Source organism: Cygnus olor, chromosome 28, assembly GCF_009769625.2.
Source record: "Cygnus olor isolate bCygOlo1 chromosome 28, bCygOlo1.pri.v2, whole genome shotgun sequence".
NCBI lineage: Eukaryota > Metazoa > Chordata > Aves > Anseriformes > Anatidae > Cygnus > Cygnus olor.
The window spans coordinates 1,152,989-1,173,866 of NC_049196.1; the positions used below are offsets into that span (position 1 = coordinate 1,152,989).

At 48.9% G+C, this 20,878-nt stretch overlaps 1 protein-coding gene across 2 annotated transcripts; it reads right to left on the minus strand.

The window, feature by feature from the left end:
• Positions 1 to 1,632: 1,632 nt before the first annotated feature.
• Positions 1,633 to 14,228, minus strand: ANP32E (acidic nuclear phosphoprotein 32 family member E). 2 transcript variants are annotated; one of them, XM_040538945.1, is made up of 7 exons: positions 13,953 to 14,228; positions 11,958 to 12,107; positions 11,457 to 11,579; positions 9,825 to 9,990; positions 8,168 to 8,328; positions 6,270 to 6,324; positions 1,633 to 4,458 (listed from the first exon to the last, which is right to left on the minus strand). In XM_040538945.1, the coding sequence occupies exons 1-7, from the start codon at positions 14,004 to 14,006 to the stop codon at positions 4,394 to 4,396; spliced, it is 774 nt and encodes a 257-aa protein (XP_040394879.1). In that variant the 5' UTR covers positions 14,007 to 14,228; the 3' UTR covers positions 1,633 to 4,393. The 2 variants fall into 2 exon arrangements, with proteins under 2 accessions (XP_040394879.1, XP_040394878.1); XM_040538944.1 differs by having other exon boundaries at positions 1,633 to 4,461.
• Positions 14,229 to 20,878: the final 6,650 nt, after the last annotated feature.

The window sequence follows — 20,878 nt, forward strand, 5'->3', positions numbered from 1 at the left end:
GGGGTGGGGGGGGAAGGAAGGGGGCGGGGCATCGCTTCAAAGCAGCCCCAGCCGCGCGCGGGACTGGGCGGGCTCGCACGGAGGGGCGGAACTGCGGCAAATCTCAGCCAATCAGCGCCAGGGACGCGCGGCTCGGCCCCTGCTGCCCGGAGCCGGGGAACCCCGTGGCTGGCGGTTTCCCGCTCTCGGGGGGCCCCGCGCGGCCTCAGGCGGGGCTGAGGGAGAGTCCTTGGGGGGAGGGGGGAGCTCGCGAGGGGGAAGCCGCTTTCGGAGTCCCTGCCCTGGAGGGAAGCGATGATAGTGGAAATAAGATAAGGCCCACAGGGGTGGTATAAGGGGGTGGGAAGGCGATAAAAGGGGCAACAAAAGACGAGGAAGCCGCCCAGGCGGCCTGCAGCAGGGCTTGCCTTCACTGCGACAAAATGGAGGACAGCAGAGCCCCCTGGGATTCTGCTGGAGCTGGGTGAGGGCTCAAGAAAAGCCCGTTTGCCAGCCGTGGGAAAGACCTCGCCTCAGGGAGATGGCCGCAGGGGCCGTCCCGCATTTCAGAGTGGAGGCTGAGGCAGGGAAGAAGGTGCTTTGGTGCAGGTCATGGCAAGCTGCTCGCCTCCACCAAAATGAGCCCACACCCACCCCTCGCATCGAGTTTTTCCCTATTTTGAAGGCATGCCTACGCAGCACTAAGTTTCCTCTCAAGCTCCTTTGTCTTGAGTGTGCCAGAATGATGTAACTCGGGTTTAGTTTGCATAAAACCACCCATATCCCCCCAAAGTAGGCTAAACTTCCACTGTTAAAAACAATCCTAAAGCTTCGGTTTACCCGTTTGCCCTTGCTCCAGTGGGCAAATTGCTCCATATGGAGCAAACGCTGACAGAAAGGCAACTGCTTACCCTTCCCCACCCCCTTAAAAAAAAAAAAACACCACAAAACCACCCATTTCTTGGCTAATCACTCATCTGGTAGAAGAAAAGCCTGTTTAGTTACTAGCTTTCTCAAGTGTGTCCAGGGGATTTTTGCCAAGAATGCTGGACTAATCCCAAAATAAAAACAATGCTATGTCTAGCTGTATAGGAGAAGCAGCTCTTCCCCCCCCCCTTTTTTTTTTTTAAACATTGTTCTTGAATGAGAAGTAATTTATACACACCAAGGCAGCTACTTTGAAGGAACAGCGTTAGGCTTGCGGCTGGGGCTGCCAGACACATCAAGTCAACATTTATGAAGAGCAAAATGCAGTCTCTTGATTTTCAGTTTTGTTTCTTAAGACTCGCCAGACTTGTATAACTAAACTACACTCAAATAGTACGGATTTATAGGGTATGCAAAAGCCCTGTCAGCTCCAACGCTCATTTCTGTACTAAACTCATCTGGAAACACTAAGTGAGCCAGGCAAACATCACCATGGGTTGTACATTGCGTCCTTCCTCGACCACGACAATGTTACCGAGACCTCCGATATCATTAAGCACTAGCTCTAACCCCACACCGACACACAGTTCTTGAGGCTTTTCAGTAACTAAAAAGACAACAGGAATGAACGATTACCTCTTACTGCGTTCCTGAAGATGGACAGTATTCTCCTCTTCACAGCTGTACATACTAAAAGAAGTAATCCAATACAATAGTCTCAATTTATTTGAAATAATTCAGTTTGAAAACTTTTTAATTTAAAATTTACAGCACACGTGGGGAGGAAACATGTTTTGTTACAACTAAAAGTTATCAGAAGAGTGCTGCAGGGTTGTTTTCTTTAATTTAACACTGTCATGGCTTTATTCAAAACACAGTTGCACAAAATCTGTTACTCCAAAGTTTAAGGAAAGAGTTTGATAAGGAACCAAAACACACTATATACATACTGCCATACAAAGAGCATTAAAATAGGACAAAACCTCTACAAAATATAAAACCCACCCTTACATATTTGCATGAAAAGACCACCCACCAAGCAAAAAAGTTTCAAAAGTTATCTGGAGGCTCTGTATTATTTATTTTTAAAAAATGCTATGCTGTTTAATTGCATGCCAAGCTGACAAATATGAAACTATACTTAGATGGTAACGCTGAGGAAAAGACAAAATTACTTAGGAAGTAAGTTTTGTGTGAGGCTCAGTTTCTGAGATGTAGCAGCCGACGCACTACACTGCAAGTTGGCTTTAGGAAGCGGTAAGTTTGCATATCTTAGGGAAAGTCTGCTAACCCCTTCTAAGTTCATTTTGTTTTGTCACATTAGCTCATTCAACGTTAAAATTGGACTTGTTTACTGAAACAAGACCGGTTCTGAAATAATTTTAATTCATCAAAATAGTAAATGTTTCCATTTAAAACTAATTTTATATGCATCAGTAAGAGATAGTTAAGGAAAACCCTGATAACGAAGTCCTTTAAAAGTACACTCTTATAAATAAGTTTTCAATCATTCGCTGAGACTAAAAAAATATAGCAAAAGGATGGCAAAACACTTCTCTATCTCAAAGCTGAACACAAAGCAACTGCCTTGAACACAGAGCCTCCATGACAAGATAGGATGTGCACTTACCTAAGGTTTCTATTCATTCAGTATTCATACACAAACACAGGAACTTAGATTGTGGTTGCAAATGTAGTTTTACCACTACTTTTCTAGTGTCTTTACAGATATTCATTAAAAAAAATGCAAAACTCATTTAGTCAGTTTATTTCCAAGCATATTGCCATCTGCCTGACTCATTTCATTCAGATGCCTTTAATGGCTGGCTATGCTTTACAGCTACATGAGAAACTATGATTTAAGGCTCTATTTGGGGGGAAAAAAACACACACAAGAAATTGGGCTTTGCAGAACTTCAACCCTGCAGTATCTAAACTTGATTTAAGAGCTGGAAGTCACATTTAAAGTCTGCTAGTGTGTGAAATACCTTATTAAATATTCACAAGTAACCGATCTATGGGTGACTGACTCTTAGGTCCAGGAAATCTCCCTCTTCCCCACCCTTGGTGTCTTCCCCAGTTTAATGACAGCTATTGTCAGCCAAGACAGATATAAAAATAAGTCTCTTGAATAAAGCTGTGTGTGATATTTGGTTCAGTACCTACGTGAAACAACGTAAATTAGTTTTATATCAAGACTACTGCTTTAAATCCAAATCACGACTGAAAGAGGAATGCTGTGTGTTTGAAATTGTTTTGCAGTGGCTCAAATGGAAAACATGAATCCCTTGGGGCAGAATTATTACGACCTGTTGGTCACAACCAGGCTGCTAGAAAAGAGCTTGTCTGCATGTCTCCTGTACTTGCCACCAACTTGCAATGGAACAAGTTTCTGCAGCCGTTCAATATATATAAAAAACCCCCCTAAGCTATTAATTAGTATTATACATGGACTTGAACGATTTGGCTACAACCAGATTAAAAAATTTAAAAGGTGACCTGCAAAGAAAGACTAACTTATGTGCACCTTTCCCCCTTCAATGATTCTAGAAAAGTGGGGGGGGGGGGGTTGTTGGAAAAGTGTGCTTGAAGGAGTTACCCGTTAACTTCTGCATTAGAAATGCATATATTTTATAGCCAAGCACAATGATTGTTGCAGAATTCCTGAAGTGACAATGCAAGAGCTCAGTGAGCAAAAGTTTAACCACCGCTTTCTACGAAATGGTTTCAAACTACGGATTATTTGCTTCTGTTAATATCTGCAGCGAGCATGTATTTCGGAGAAAAGTTTAAGGATTACAACCCTCTCAGTTTGCCAAGATACATTCTTGAAGGTATCCCTAGCAAACACTGAACTTCTGAACAAGCAGGAAAAAAAAAGATCTTCTGAAACCCACTTACGCTTTGCAATGCTAACATGCAAAACAGGGTAGAAGACTTTAAAAGTTACAGGAGTCACCTTTTAAAAAGCTGAAATAAACTGTAATCTAGTTGTTGGTTTCCAATAGAATCCCTGGTGAACTCAGACTCTAGTCAATTCTTCATTAGAAACAGACCTGAACTTGCCACGTAGCATTTCTGAGTTCAGCTTTTTTAAGTATAAAAACTTTAAAATCTTGAAGGAAATCCATGATATTAAATCCATGTAAGATGGGTGTTTTAACTCTGGGGAAATGATAACCAACACAGCAAGCTTATATAAAATTAAAGAGCTCCAAACAAAACTCTAGGGGGAAAACCTGACAATGGCTTCAGTGACTATAGGGCTGAAAATTGTTTTCTACATATAGGTTCACTACCAGGCTATTTATTGTATCTTATTTGGAATGATAAAAAGGGCAAGAATAGTAAAACCACACTTCTCCTATAAAAAGTTAACATATCTTCTGTAGGGACATCTATGGTACATGGAGACATACAGATCTGCATAATCACTATTGCGTATTCTGTAACTTAAGAGTCTGGTCCTACTCGTGTCTATGACAAATTAATCATCCTCTTCCTCGCCTTCATCTTCAGGGTCTCGTTTCCTCTTCTCCCCTCGAATACCCTCTGCTAAGGAAAAGAGGTATGGCATAGATCTCATTATGTTCTGTTCAGACATCACAAACAACGTTAAAGCATTTAGAAAAAGGTAATGGAAACAGATTGCTGTTTGTAGTTAATGCATTCACCACTGCAACATCCCCGAGTTGCTTATGGCTCTCAAAAAAGATCAGTTTACATTCCTCTGAATAATTCATGCAGGCCATATTCAACTAAATACAAGCTAAGCACGTAATGTTCCATAAGGAATTATAAATACACTTCATATTGGTAAATGTTTGTTAACATATATTTAAGAACTAAAATGGAAATAGTATTTTTTGCATTTCCCTGACTTTAAGGTTTCAAAGGTGTGTAAACTCCACCCAAAACCCATCAGTTCCTGTCGATACCAAATGCAACACGCTCTCTTCTCTCTCCAGTTGATCAACTGCTCCGAGCATCTTGCATAAAAATCTTTCAGCTTATTCTTAGAAATATGCCTAATTCAGTCAGTGGACTATGCGCTCTTGTGGTGAAATCATGAAATGCAATTTCGTCAAATCTAATAGATTTATTTTCCAGCAGTCATTTCCTGGCTAATTAGCCATCCTGAGCGCCTACTTTGTTGTCTTAATAGATCTGAACGCTGCATTTGTAAAAAGTGAGGAACTTAGCATCACTGCTGCAGAATTTCAGTTTTTCGAGCGCAAGATACATCTCCCAGACTGCTCCATTAAGCCGAGCATACAAATCAGGTGGGGACTAGCCTAGCCTAGCGAGAAATTTTAAAAATCCCAGGATTCATCTGCATTTTACACAGCCACGGAAGAGGGCTTCAGGACTACAAGGGAACACAGAACTCTGCAGCTATGGATCGCTTGAAGATTAGAACATAGATGCTAACCATTAAAAAAAGTGAAGTTCTGGAACAGTCTTCTAAGAAAAAAAAAAAAGACCAGAGGGAAAAGCCAGCTGACTTTAAGATGAAGCTTGATACTTTTAGTTTTGAAAGGACTTCAGCAACCTGTAATAGCAGGGCAGTCCTACCCAGTGCCAACATCACCACTTGTAACCCAGACGCACACAAGAGAGTAACCCCTCCTGCCACCCACTACGCAGAATACCCTGGTCTCTGCGCAAGGTTCGAGAATAAACCTTCTGCAATACAGCAATTCCTGCTCCAGTCCGCCAGAACAGACGAGGAGCTTCAAACATAAGGCTGGGCCTGACCCCGAAAGGCTTCCAAACCTCAAACCACGTGGAAACAAAGAGCGAGTAACATGTTTGTCCTGTTTATTTTCTCACAGCTCCTTTTTCAGTATTAAAAGATAAAATTAGTTATTGTATGAAAAAAAGACTCAAGTAACCCACTTCTTGCAAACAGAACATTTGAAAGCTAGCAAAGGAACTGCACCAGCCCACAAGAACGCCGCTTTTTCGACATCAGCTTTCTACATGATATCTTCTTAAAGCAGGATGCCACACACTGGCTTTTTTTTTTTTTTTTGCAAGCTTTCAACTATTTTGTGTCCAACACAGGGACTGAAAGCAATGAAATTAAGAAGTTACAACCACTGATAAAAAGACTAGATAGAAAAAAATATTAGGCTGAATGTATATAAGCCATTAGACGGTATACTGGATTGAGCTTGCATCCTAGGAGCTACCTCTAAATAGAGGGTTTCACTGAGGAAACCACTCTTAGTTTGATAAAGGGAAAAGGTACAGCTACTGCTGCTGGTAGGGCTTCGCCAGGGAAGCCTCTGTTGCATTAAACAAGGTATTTTAAGGTATTTTAATTGGATGTGAAACTTGCAAATTATTGGAGGACTTACCTTCTTCCTCCTCATCACCTCCTTCTTCAACATAGTCATCATCATCGTCTTCATCCTTTAAAAAAAATGGTGAAATACTTTTAAAATTGCAGTATACATAAACTTTGCTTAAATGCTGATCTTAGCAGAAATTAAAAAAAGCAGAACAGTGAATATCTTCACAAAATCATGTTTTCTATGCCAAATGAACTAAGTAGGTGGGGTGGGTTGTGGGTTTTTTCCTTATTATTTTTTAAGCTCATAGCTGAAAAAAACATAAAACAATTGACCAGCAGAAGCCCCCAAAATTAAACAATGGTGCAAGATCTTTGTTCTACTGGCACAATGTCAAGCCTCAAAGACAAATTTATGTCTCATTTTCATATGCATCTGGCTCCATCAAATTTTATACATAGGGTAATGGAACAAGTCAAGATGTAAAAACATTACAGGGCCCATCCGACACTTGCCCTGAGAACACAGGAATTAAAAACCACTCTGGAGTAATTCACTGCAATTAGAACGGGACATGATTTTGTTTTCCAAAATGGCAGACTAGAACTCTTTCTAGTTCTAGGCTAGAGACAACTCTTTTCTTTCAGCTCTTCATATGGCCCCTTGACCACCACCTGTTTCTTTTCTAAATAAATACAAAATTCAAACTCGGCATCTGGTTTTATTGCATCATCATCAGAAGTGCCACAGCTCTCAACTCCTCCAACATCTTCATAGCTACCCGTGATTATTCCTAGCCACCTACCACACAGAGCACATACACTATAGGCCGTGCAAGTAATCCCCAATATCCTTCCATCACACGTTGTTCACGTTCACAAGAACATCCTAAGATCTCAGCTTCAAAACAGACTTAGTTTTAGCTCCATGAATTGCGTTACAGCCTCCTAACACTACAGGAAACAGCAAATCGTTAAAAAAACGAAACGAGGAACACCAAAGAAGAGTTTGCGTTGAGATGTTCTGCACATCCACTGCAAACGCAGCTGCTATGATGTAAACTGTTACCAAAAGTAAGAGAAATGGATGTGATGCCCAGTTTTTGATCTGAAATTGGAGACTTGCATGCAAAACCCAAGCCAGATGCATTCTCCAACTGAAACCCTTGGAGCTGTCAAGAAAGAGGACTGAATCGGGGCTCCTGGGTTTTGCTTCTGTGAAACAACCATTTAGACATGGCCAGCTTATTTCTACAAGAACCCATCCATAACCTAGGGTGTTTATTTTCTTATTAAGCGTGTTTGTTTTCTTATCCTAGCTTAATATTCCTCCATTTACTCTGAAGCACAGTATCACTTAAAAGATCCTAGGGGATATTTTTGACAGCTTTTCAACACAACCGCTAAGAAAATTTTCAAGTGAGTACATAGGAAAAAAACACAACAGTATTTATAACAGAAAAAAATAATGACTTTTCCTTCATTTCATCTTACTTGAAGTGTTGGTGATGTGATCCAACCTCAACCATTCTGCGTGATTCCGTGTTGTTGCTGCATTCTCTTCCTTTACAAGACTTACATAGCTTCAGTTTTCCAAAATAAGTTAATTTATTCTAATTTATATTTCTATTTTGACAGTTTAATTGGTAGTAGTGCATAGTTCCAAAACATCAGGGAAAACTGATGCTTTAGTTTACAGAGAATAAAGAGGCTCTGGCATCCTGCAGCCCTAAGGGGCGGGATAAAAGTGAGGCACGTTTGGGAAGTCAGCCAGAAGCACCTTCGTACCTGACAGCCACCACTCACGTCCATGTCAACGCTTCCTATTTCAGCGACAGCAACGTTCTCCCTAAAATATCTCCCTGCATCTACACCGCACTCACTGCCTGCACGTTTAAATTAACACAAACGTCCGTATGCAGTTTCTCTTCCTTTCTTGCATTTGGAAGAGTCGGCTAACTTTACCTGAATCTCCTCTTTCATCAGGTAGGAAAGACCAACCTCCTCCTCCTCCTCTTCACCTTCCCCCAAATCTGAACCTCCATCATCTTCATCATCTTCCTCTTCATACTCTCCTGGAGGACCAGCTTCATCCTCATCTTCATCATTGTCGTCTTCATCTCCTTCTGAAATGAAATACATGCTCACATATATATGCTAAAAATTAAATTTCATTAACTCCTCTTTATGCAAGTTAATATATGCCAGGCTAAGCTAGTTGTAACTTTTTTTTTCCACAAGGTTATTTTTTTTTTTTAAATGCAGGTAATGTGGGAAACAAGTATGATTTAAATAAAGTTAATCTTTGTAATTTTTTTTCCCTTGAAGAAAGGCTACCAACTTTTTTACATCACGAGCTTCAGGCAAAATTCTTGATGCCTGAAGCAGCTGTGTATGCAAACTCCTGCAAGGGAGCTGAAATTTAGTCAGTGGAAGAGAAACTTGTCTGTAGAATCAAACCCTACAAATATTTAAAGGCAAAACCAGCACAACATATTACATTTATCTGGTTTTTAATCACTTACTAGTAACTATGAAGCACCTACGGTTGCAAAGTGCTGATCTCACTTCTTTTCTGTCTGGAGCACAATCACATTCACAGTTGCAGCGACGTGAATTAGAAGAAGTGACAAGGTGACTGAACAATTCATTTTCAAGTTAAGAGCCTATTAATCAATTTTCCACTATTGGGTTCATTTTCATATTCCAGGTACAGACATTTGGCTTTCACCAGGCTGTTTTAAGCATAGACTTCCAAATTTTGATGTGTGACTACTACTTGGCAGCAGCAGCTACTGGCTAACTACTTAAGGCCAGGAGAAAACACCGAGAAACCCATCGTAAACAGGTATGACCCAAATCTAGCTAGTTTTTTCTCCGGATATCTGGATATGTGTGCGACACTGCACCGTAACAGCAGCCCTGTCCTATTTGCTAGCAGCATTTAGACACGTTTTAGATATTTTCTCCTTACAGCTTCGACTGTGTCAGTCATCTGCTGAGCCAAGGACGTTTACAGAGGAGCACACGTGCCCCCATCCCTGCAATCGCATCAACGCAGGATTCGCAGCCAGGCGCTGACAGACCTGTACCTAAGGGTTTCACTTGGAATCTAACAACGACGGAGGAAAAAACAGGAATAGCCTCATTACTGATTAAGACCGAGGTCAGATCAAAAGGAACCATAGGCTTTTTATACAGAAATCTCTACTGCACGATAGGACTGAAACCATCCCCTTCATCTTACACTTCTTCCATGGGCAGAAACAGTAAAACTAAGTTTTTCATACAAAATAACGTTTGCCCCTTGGCTTTGTATCAGTAGTGCTAAAGTGAGTTACTACTGGCAATAATGTAGTTTGAGAACGTTTCTATCTTTGCAACAATATCTTTACTCATGTTTCCTTACACTTAACAGGCTTCTGTAACAGCACTCAAAACCTTTGACAGGAGTTTCCCTTCCCTACAAGTGTGTTAACACCAAATGCACTCGAGAAGCATGCCTCAGGAACAAGAGCAAAGGACGATGCTCAAGCATTCCCAAAGTCCTGATACCCCGTGCCACATTTACATCTTTATTACAGTATACTATTTCTATCCACAGTTGAATTCATGAAGTTACCCTCATCATCCTCATCTTCTGAGTCCGGCGCCTCATTATCTTCCTGATCAAATCCGTCTAGGTACGTGATTTGCTGAAGCAGATCAAAAATGCTGTCTCTGTAATCCTCAAGGTTTGTAATCTCACAGCTGAACAGGTCGAGGCTCTTCAAGTTTTTAAGATTTTGCTGAAAATAAACGAAAAGGTTTTTTTCCCCTTGTCTTCTTGATACAACCACACGGTTCCTCAAGTTACTAGTGCTGCCGTAGCCCAAATGCAGTCAACCACGGCCAGGTACAGGATTTATTTTATCCCCATCCCCTCCTATTCAGTATTTTGCTCCCCATTTGGTACAAACTTCAGTTCAACATATTGGTTGCAGTAGCTAGATCTGCAAAAGCATTCTCATGAGGAGTTCAACTCCACAGCATGCTCGCAGCATGCCCAACGCATCCATGGAGCGCCAGACCACCACGTACACACTGCACAGCACATATTTGGGGTTGTTTTTTTTGTTTTGTTTCCATAGCCTGCTTTTGTTCACGCAGCCAAGGGCAAAAACTTAGCTCCAGCAGCCTTTCAGTAAACAGTTTGACTAATTTAATTACAGGCATCTTGCGAGGAGCAAGTGAGAGGCACTTGGTAGGATTTATAATGACACTACCAAATTTGCTTCCCAAGCAGGAACAATTAGACAACTGATCGTGATTCTTCTCACCTTCCAGACTTCACACACACACAGAACAAGCCACCTGCACGGCTTGGCAAGCAGCTAAGACCTAAATAAAAGCGTTTCTTCTGTAAAGCACTGGAACCACGCTACTTGCTCTCCTAACTGCTAGGTTAGAGCACCGTGAAAGCAGATAGAGAACCTCGGAGAAGTTTTACAAGTATACAGTCTGTACCAAAGTCCTAATAAAAACCAGAACGCTGGCAAAATGGGCGCACAGATCAGGGAGTGACAGACGTCGGCAGCTCCCTCCCACGTTTCAGTAACCTACTACTTGCGCTGCTCAGGTACGCTCCTAGCCAGCCGCCTCAGACACACATCCTAATCACTTCACAGTTTAATGAAAGCTTATATTTTGTCTAATAAGCAACTGCTGTATCTTCACAAACGAACACAAGAGGATTAGCAACGCGTAACTTGGCTACTCTTCGCTCAAAGACAAAACAGAAGCTCAAAAATCTCTTACTCAGTACATCCCATTACTGACAGAGAAGGAATTTTACAGTGCTACGTTTACAAGGACTGTCTCTAAAAAGCATGACATTGAGTTAATCAAGTCGGGACCAGCTGGAATACTGACAAACCTAAAATACCACAGTGTCCTCTCACCTGAGACAGCAAGGGAAAAATAGAGAGAACATAGGACAGGTAAGAAAGGAAACTTCATTTTGGACACCTTTCAGCAGGGCTGAACAGGAACACGAGCAGCCAAAATACGTCACATTACATCTCCGGACTTGATGATTTCTTACATTGTGTTACTTTAACCCCCCCGTTTTCTGTTTCATTTCTCTTACTTAAAAAGGTGCCTCACACGCAGCCCTTGCAGCTGTTTCTACCACTCTACCGCAAACATTTATTGATTAAAAAATAGCATTCATTACTTTTAAATTCTCAGTTTGCCCCTCTCGCTTCATACTTACAAGAGCTTCCACAGTGCCGAGATCTTTGATTTTGTTGCCACTTAGATTTAGATATGTGAGATTCGGACACCTTTCCGCAAGGACCTCCAGGCCTCCTGAAATGATGTTGTCGCTCAGCTCCAACTAGCACACAGAGAAAGCGAAGCAATTAAAGGGCTGACTTCTGCCTGTTCCTTTGAGTTTACGCTGATAATTACAGAAGTACTCCTTAGATACCCAAACCCGTGAAATCTCAAGTTTTTGGCTGGTAGAACGCAAAGCACTGGGACTCACAGCACTCCCTCAACACCCGGGGACATGGCCACCCTCCACACCTTTCCCAGATGAGCATTTACCTCTCTAGGAGCCATTGACCAAGCCCAATTTGGACATAATTAGCTAGAAAAACTTTAACTGAACCCTCATAAAGCAGCCTGGGTGATACATGAGCCCCACGAGGCGCAGCCCAGGGCTTTTACTTCCCCGCTCACGCCGCCTCGGCAGGCGAGGGACAACACGTACCTTTCGGAGCTTGCTCAACGTGGGAAGCTTGGCCAGCGACGTCAGCTGGACGTTGGCCATGCTAAGAAACTCAAGTTCTTTGAACGAGTCATTCAGGCCTTCGATTTCCCCGTTGCTGGACCGGCAGTTATCGAGCACCAACTCTGTCACCTTCAAACAGGATATCGAGTCACTCAGCAGCTGAAGGAGTGCCGCTAAGCCGCGCGTCGCGCCCAAACCGCGACCCGAGAGCCCCGCTCGGCCCCCAAAAACGAGCAGGGGAGGCGTAGCCTCGGCGTTTGAGCACCTGGGGTTCAGCTGCTGGCGTGGAAGGTGGCAAAAATGCCACCACCACCCGGTTCCTGCCCTCGGTCGGGGCAGGAGCTGTTGCTGATTTCATACCCGAGCAGTCCACCAGCTCGCTCCTGACTTCCACACGTTTACTCGTGCGATTTGAATCGTTAAAGCCGTTCGGTTTCATTCGGGATCCAAAACCTCCTGGCTCCGGATTATTTTAGCAGTGAGCTCCGCAGGTTAATTAAGCCCAATTAAATAACTTCCTCGTGCCAATGCCGCTAAAACAACCAGATAATCAATGCAGGTCGCATGCTTTGAGAAGAGGTAACAAGGAGCAGCTAATTAATTTAAAATCATCTCATCCTTTGTGGAGCACACCCCTCGTTAGGAAGGACATTAATAAGGCCACCGTTCCCTCCTCCTGCACACTTTTAACTAAAGCAATCTGAAGGCTGCCTCCTCGTGCTGCAGGAGCATCCGGGGCGCACCATTTGTCAACTTCACGTGGAGTCCCAGCACCAACGTGGCTTTCGTCCAGGACCAGCACCCCGGAGCCGTGCACCCTTTCCAAAACCACCACCAGGGCAGAGGGGACCCCGATGATGCCTCCGGCAGAGCAAACCCAGGCCTTTAGACATACCTGCCCCCGATAAGCTCACCGAAGCACGTGCTGGTGAGCCCGACCAACACTTGCAGGCACTTTTGCAGATCCCCCCCGGGTTTGGTCGGGCTCTCCCTGCAGCTCTGGACTTTACTCTTGGGGCGAGCGCGTCGCGCCGCTCCGCAGCGTCCTCGCTGCCCTCCACGCAGGGGCATCCGCAGGACCCCGGGGCCAAGGCCCCAAAAAGCAGCTGGGGAAGCCGAGCAGCAGCCCAGTGCTTCGGCTCAAACGTTGAGGGTTTAAGGTTTTTTTTAATTATTTATTATTATCATTATTTTTAAAGAAGCTTCCTTAGAAATGGGAAGTTGGAGGGAGGGCGCAGAGCACGGCGACGCCGCTCGGGACTTTCAGCAACTCGCTGCGGAGCCGGAGGGGGGGGGGGGGGGGGGGGGGGGGGGCTCAAAGCCCCGAGGGGGGCTCGCAGCTGGGACCCTCCACCCCAAAAAAAGGTACCCCCCAAGAAATCCCCCCCCAAAAAAAATCCCCCTAAAAAATACACCCCCAGAAAACATTCCCCTCCAAAAACAAGCCCAGGGGTCGCAGGAGGTGGCCGGGAGCTACCAGGGAGGGCAGAAAACCCACAGAACATCGTGGGGAGAATAAATTTTTAAAAATATATATATTAATAGGAATAGTAATAGTGGGGAGGATGTCATTTAAGATGGACTCGGCGCGGCTGTGCCCTGTTTACGACAGCCGCGCACACGCAAGTTCAGCCCGACGAGGCGAATTGGGGGAGGAATATTTTAAAAAATATAAACAGCAACAATAAAGAAATAACCCCCCCAGGGCACGAACTGGGGGAAAGTTGGGGAGGCGGCCGCGAGCCCCGACCCCCCCCCACCCCCCAAACCCCCTCAGCAAACTTCGGGGGGCGCAGGGCGGGCGAGAAGCGGGGTCCGGGGGGGGCCCCACCGCCTTCCGCCCCCTCGGGGCCGGCTCCTGCGCCACGGCTGACCCAGATTCGACGGCGCCGAGGGGGGAGCGAGGCCAGGCCCTGGCGGCCCGGGGCCTCCGGGGAAGGCAGCGCGGCCGCCCCCCCCCCGCCGCCCGCTCACCTCCTCCGGCGCCTGGTTCCTCAACTCCAGGTTGATGCGCTTCTTCATCTCCATCGCCCTCCTCCTCCTCGTCCTCCTCCTAGCGGCCCCGCGGCGGTGAGGGAGGGTGGCCCGGCGCTGCTGCGGCCGCTGCCTAAGAGGGAGCCGCGTGTGGGCAGGGGAAGGCCGCGGGCAGCCGCCGCCGCCGGCCCGCTCCGCGCGCAGCTCCGAGCCCTTCAATGGCCGCTCGCACACTGAGCCTCCATGACATGGCGCACGGCGCCCCCGCCCAGGGGCGGGGCTTCCTCGGCGTTACCGCCGCTCTCATTGGCCCCGCGCCGCCGCCGCGGGGGAGCGACGCGCGATTGGCTGGGGGAGCTGTCCGTCTGGCGGCGCGGTGCTTTAAAGGAGGGGGGGGGAGGTGAGCGCGCGCGCGCGGGAAGGGCGCGCGCCGAGGGGTTCGCGTGCGCGGGGCGGTTGCACGCGGGGCTTTGCACGCGTGTTCGTGGGGTTTGGGGGGTTTCGCACGCGTGTTCCGTGCAGGGGAGCGGGCTGCCGAGGGGACGCGCTGCAAGCCGCCTCGTGCACGTGGCTGTGCTCGCCCGCTTGCACGCGGCGGGCGCTGCGGGGAGGGGGGAGGGGTGGGGGTGCCGCAGGTTTGTTTGCCCACGGGTGAGCGTTGCACGCGTGGGAGGTTGCGGGTGGGGGGCTGCGTGGCCCGTTGCATCGGGTATGAGGGGGCCTGGAGGAGTTGGCGTGAGTGCTTTTGCAATGTGGAGGCACGGTTCTGCAGTTGAGGGGTTGCGTGCGCGGTTGCACAAGTTGGGCTGCGGGCTGGGGTTTGCAGGGCTGGTTGCACACGGGGGTTGCAGGTGGGCGCTTGCACGTGCTCTGCTGCCCGTAGGGGTTGCGCACACGGTGTTGCATGCCCGGTTGCGTAAAGGGCTGCAGGCGGTTTTGCACGCTGGGCGTTGCACGGTGGAGGGCTGCAGGTGGGGTTTTTGCATGCTTGGTGAATTGCGGGGGGGGGGTCTTTTGCACCTAGGACCTTGCACGGGGGGGTTGCGCAGAGGGTTTTGCACGCCCAGTTGCACAGAGGTTTGCACGCTGGGGTTATACCGTTTGCTGGTGGTTCCAAAGGGAGGCGGGATGTGGGGGCTGTGCCTTTGCAGCTTCGCTCTTCTGGCAGAGCTGCTCTGGTGCCTCCTCTGCACATGCTGTAACAGCAGGAGAGACAAATTGCAGCTGCCCAGGAGAGCCTTTAGGTGTTAAAACTTCTGCAGGAATCCCCTGGAAAGCTCAACCCAATCATGCATCCCTTGCTGCCTTTTATCCCGGTACCACAAGATTAAAGCCCGTGCAAGACAGCTTAAGGAAAACTTTGCCAAATTGCTGGCCCTCGTTAAAATTTGGATGCTCTCAGTGCTGGGCCTTCAGCAGCTGATGCCCAGCGAGCTCCTCCCCATTGAGAGCTGCATGGGCCTTGCAGCACAGGCTGCAAAAATGTCCCAGCTGCTGCAGGAAGCTGCTGCGTGAATGTGGAAGCGTGCAGGGAAAGGGCGCGATGCTGGAGCAAAGCCGCTGGGTCTGGCCAAACCTGGGTCTGTGCTGCCCACAACCCCTGCTGACCGAGACAAGGCTGCTCTTGCTGATAATTTACATCCGTTCGGGTTAATTGGCACAACGGCAGCTTTGCAAATATGCTGGGGAAAGGTAGATGCACAAGCAGACGGTGACCTGGTGTGTGACAGCGTAATTCTTTAATTTCAAGGCACGAACACGCAGGTGGATATACTGTCTGTACATCTGGAAGACTTCATTACTACTATAAAAAATAAAAAATCTATATTTTAAGGCCACAGGAGGTGTTGATGTCCAGCAGCGGAGCCAGAGCTTTGTCGGGCTGGAAGCGCTGGGGCGGCAGAGCTGCTCCAGGTATTTTTGTGTCGATTCCCTCAGCTTCGAGCCCGAGAAGCTTTGGCAGCTGAGCATCTGAGCAAAACCATGGGAATCTGTGCTGGGAGGGGAGAAAATATTTCCTGGTTCAGGCAATGCAGGCTTTTTCTTCTCTGGTTGTTGAGAGCTTGGCCAGTGTGTTCCTGTATTTATCTGAGAAGGGGTTAAAGATGTGGTCAAAAGGAGCAAGTCTTGCCAATTCTTCAACATATTTGGTCCGGAAGGTATTTTTATTTAGCGGGTCAGAAGCATGCAAACGCACCCGCTTATGGAACAAAAACCCTGGCTAGTTTTGCTGAAGAGGGCAATCCGTTGCGGTGGCACTCGGGGTGCAAAAGGTCGAGCGCCGCTTTGCTGAAAATTGACTTTTCTTTGCAACAGCTGATACTGAAGTGCTTTAAAAGACGCGATTCCCTTGGTGCAGAAATAAAAGCTCGTCAGGGAGCTGGGGCAGGATTTAATGCCAGCTGTCTATTAGCCTTGCGGAGTTGTACTTTTTGCTTATTTCACCTGTTTTGGGACCTTCCCTGGAAAAGGCAGTGGGAAACGAGTGCCCTGCGTGCAAGGGAAGGAAATTCCTCGCAAGGGAAGGAAGGGAGAATTGCACTTTTTGCCTCAGCCCCGCTTTTGCCTCCTGAAAACACTTTGGGATCGCGGTGTCAGCATCGGTTCTGTGCATTCATAACTAATGAATAATAAATAATAAACACAGGAAATGGGGCTCAGCCCTTGCCACGGCGCAAAGCAGCGCTGCCTTCCCAGAAATGCCATCCTGGCTGTCAGCAGCTTTCTGCAAAGCCCTGAACCTGGTGCATCTTCACTGGCCCTGTAGAGGGCGGCTTCGAGCTCCTCTTGCAGCTGTGTGCACATTTTGGGGTGCACAGCTGGTTTTTTTTTTTGCGGGGGTGAACCCCCGTGGGGTGCCAAGCTGCCGCTAACCCCCCTTTTTGGGGCTGGGGGTGTGCAAAAAGCAGGGTCACAGATGCCGGGAGGTGGAGGCAAGGAGCCCCAAAGCCACCCCATCCTCCTGCTTTGGGGTTTTGCTGCTGCACCCGCGTTGTGCCACGGCTCCTCCCGTCCCGCTCCTCCTGGAGGCTGGTACGGCTGGAAAACGGAGCGGAGACCTTGAGAGCCCTTCTGGTTTCTTCCTGCGCAGAGATAATTGTGAACGGTTTTCGAAAACGGAGGGAAATCCTCTTTAGCCTTAAAGCTGCTTAGCGCATGAAGGCTCGCCGGGGCCGGGAGGCAGAGCTGAGCAGGGCACAAGCGGGGTTTGGGGGTGAATAATGGGGGAAGCTTCACCTCCTGCTGCAGCCACGGGGCTGGACGGGCTCTGGGTTTTCCTACAGGGGGAGAAATTCGTGCAGGCACTCTGAAGGGAAAGGATTAAATGAGTGCTGCAAAGCCTGAAGGCGCCCCGGTGCGCGCCCGCTGCCGGCGCCTTGCGTGAGCCACGGCTCCCGTGACGGAAACCCCGGGGTTTTCCTGCGACTTGCGGGGAGCTGCGCGGCGCTGCGTTGGAAAGGAGGCGTCTGCACACTCTGTCAAGTAACCTCGGCTTTCAGGAGGCGGCGGGGCCCTTTCCAGCCATTTCTTTGTGCGTTTGCCATGAGCCGGGAGGGAGCCGGCGCCTCCGGCTGCACAGTGTGAGCCCTGTGGGAGTCCCGGCTGGTGGCAGCTCTGCCTCAGACGTCGATTCCTTCGCATGATGGCTTGGAAGGGAGCTGAAAATCCGCCTGGTTCCTGCCCCCCAGCCCCATCCAGCCCGACCTTGGCCCCCCCCAGGAATGGGGCACCCCCAGCCCTGCGCCAGGGCCTCGCCACCCTCTTGGGGAAGGATTTCTTCCTAATACCTGACCCAAACCTGCCCTCTTTCAGCTTAAAGCTGTTACTCCCAGCCCTGATAATGGTCGTGTTTACCCTTCCTGACCTGTGTGCTCGGGCTTCGCTTGCTCTCGTACCTCTGGAGAAGGCTTCTCTGCTTTCCTGCGCCCTGGCATCATGCACCGATGCCAAGAAGCATCTAGTGATATTTTTTTCTTAGTAAACTTGGCGTGCTCTGGGCTTTGTGCATGTATTTTATTTTCACTTCTTTCGGCGGGTCCGTAACACTGCAGCACCGCCCCTGCTCCTGCCTGGGGGCTCGCAGAGGCTGCCCCAAAGCCCCCCCCCCCCAACCCCCTGCCTCACCAGCCCAGCGCCTTCCACCTCCGGTGCCTCGCCGTCTTTCTGGTTCATCATCGCCGTGTGCTGGACCCGGTGCGCTGGGATTTGCCCCGATATTTGGGTAGCTGTTGTATCGTCCAGATCATCGTACATCACCTCCAGCACGGCTAACGCCCTCGGGCGCTGGGTGCCCCTCTCCTGGGTGCCACCCAACACCCCTCGAGGCAGATCCCTTTCCTTCATGCTGGCAGAAGCCACCTCCAGAGACTGAGGGCTTGTGCCCTAATGGCTTTCTCGATGCCCCCTTCCCTAGAGAGGGATCCCAGCTGCTCGGCTTCCCTGCCCTCTAATTCCAGAGCTGTTATCCCAGCACCGGTGCAGCCCAGTGTCAAGGTGCTCCCTTGGCTGATGGCTGGGAACTTTTTGCATGCATGGGTCTTTTTGCAAAAACCTTTTTGGCATGGTTTGTAGGGAAGCTGGTGGGAGCTGTACTGGTCGGAAGGGCTTTTTTTGGTCCGAGTTACGGCACTGCACGTCTCGCTGGGGTTTCTGCAAGTGTCCAGCGACGGCTGCAAGACGTTGTGTTCAGAGCAGCTCTGGAAAAAAAACTCCCCAGGGTTGTGGTGGATTCTCCAGCATCGGGATTTTAAGGTTTGGCTACGCGAGGTGCTGGGCGACCTTCTCTAGGCACTGCTTGTAGGTCGGACCCGATGATCTCTGAGGTTCTGGGGCTTCTACCCGCGGCGATGGTTCATGGCACGGAGCTGTCCCAAAGCATTTCCTCATGTGGTAGGTGGCAAAACCCACAGCTGCCAAGGTCCCGTGGGGCTGGGAGAGAAGAAATGGGGCAGGGCAGGCTCGGCCCCGCCGGGGGTGTTCGTCGCAGTCAGCGCCCATCTCGTGTGGTCGTGTACGGCGGAGACAAAGTCAATTGTTAGTCACTTTATTGGCAGGAGTTCATATTTACAACAGAATAATAGGAAATAGGAAAGAACCTAGGCATTACAAAGCTCTTCGGTGTTTGCACAGCTTTTATGGCCCGGGATGGCATCATCCATCTGCTGAAAGCTGTGGGTGTCGAGTCACCACCGTGCTAAAAACAGAGGCGGCTGCTTCATTCGGAGGATGTAACTTCCAACGTGGTGACGAAATTCTTTTCTTCGTCCGAGTCGCCGTGTCTGCAGAGAGGGGAAGAGGCTAGGAAGCGATTCCCATGTCCTCCCATTGTGTTTCGGGGCGGGCTGGTGGCCGCACGGGGATCCTGCACGCACCTGGCTGCCGGCGAGCCCAAAGAGGAGGCTTGGGTGCTTCGGGAAAAAAAAACTGAAGTGGCTTTTTGGCATTTCTGCAGGCAGTCCCAGTGGCGATTTGTGCTTCTCTGGTTGTCCCCGGCACGGGGCTGGCTGCCCAGAAGGTTTCCTTGTTTCGGGGAGGCGCTGCCGGGTGCTGCTGCCTTGGGGAGGTCGGCAGTAGCGAAATGCTCCGAGTGCCCTGGTGCTGCGTGGCTCTCGTACCTGCCGAGCCTGGGGAGTCACAGCAGGAGACCCAGGAGGCCGAGAAGGATGACGAGGGGCAGGTGGCACTGGAGGGGCGATCCCGTAGACTCCAGAATCTCCTGGGAAGCCGAGGAAGAGAAATCAGTTGGCAGCAGCCTGGTCCAGCGTGCTCCGCCGATCCCCTCTGCCCTCCCTCTGTCCCCGCTGCGTGGGCTGTGGGGCAGAAACCAAAGTGCCCCGGAGCCTCCCTGCGGGAGCAGTGCAAGGCAAAGGGCTCCAGGTCGCAGAGTCAAAATTTGGGGAGAAACCCCCTGTTTTGCACATCCAAAGCGAGATGGTGCTCGAGTGGGTGGTCAGGAGCACGAATAACCCTTGTTGGGGCAGCAGGCGTTAAACTTGGCTGGTAAGGCGTGCGGGAGGAGCCGATTTTTTTTTAGGAATACGAAGAGAAATGCATCGGGTACTCACCTCGTACATGTACATGGTGGGAAGTATCGTGACGTTGTCGGGGTAGTACTCGACGGTTGCGTACAAGTAATCACCTGCAGCGAAAGCATCGGATCACTGAGTCGGTGCCACCCAGCGTAGGCTGGGAGCTGGACCCCAGGGGCCGCGGGGCCGCACCAGTTTGCACCAGTGGTGCCGGCACACTGCGGCGGGTGCAGGAAAGCCAACGCTGCGTCACCCCGGCGGGGTCTCTGCTCTTAGTGCACCTCGGTGAGCTTTTAGCTTGGCAGAGCGTGGTCTGGGATGTGAGCGAGCGCCACTGGGGGCAGAGCAGCTCCAGAGAAAGGGCTTTGAGCTCTACTTTTAATCCTCTTGTACGTTTTACGCAGCTCTTGTCCCAGCACCCCTTAATTTAGGCCCTTCCAGAGGGAGGGCGCCCGTTTCCCATGGGTTTGTTCCCGTTTGCACCCGCGGCTGGGGATGTGGACAAAATGTTTTCTTCCGAGGGGTCTCCAGAGGCTGCTGCTCCTGGAGACGTGGCGGTGCCGGGGCCGCCCTTTAGGAGCCGAAGGAGCAGCAGCTCCTCCAGCACCGCCTGCAGCCCCTGGGGGCATCCGGACCCCTGGCCCCCTGCCACTGCTCCTGTTCCTGCAGAGCCTCAGCACTGGGTTACCCTGCCCTTGCCGTGTGGTTTGTGTCAAAATTATCAAAAAGCGAGAATTTCTTACCGAAACGAGATGCGTAGTCATATAAAAACTGTGTTATTTCCTCTTCTTCTCCCACTTCAGCATACCCTAAAAAAAAATAAATAAACAATAAAAAAAAACAAAAACAAAAACAAGAAAGGAGCGGTTCGTACCCCACCAGCGTTAGCAGACTTGC

Excerpts from the sequence above, each read along its gene's own strand:
- ANP32E (XM_040538944.1), bottom strand. The coding sequence starts at position 14,006 with ATGGAGATGAAGAAGCGCATCAACCTGGAGTTGAGGAACCAGGCGCCG. Across the intron at positions 12,108-13,952 it reads GGAACCAGGCGCCGGAGGAG|GTGACAGAGTTGGTGCTCGA; the intron begins GTGAGCGGGCGG and ends TCCTGTTTGAAG. Across the intron at positions 4,462-6,269 it reads AGGTGATGAGGAGGAAGAAG|CAGAGGGTATTCGAGGGGAG; the intron begins GTAAGTCCTCCA and ends TCTTTTCCTTAG.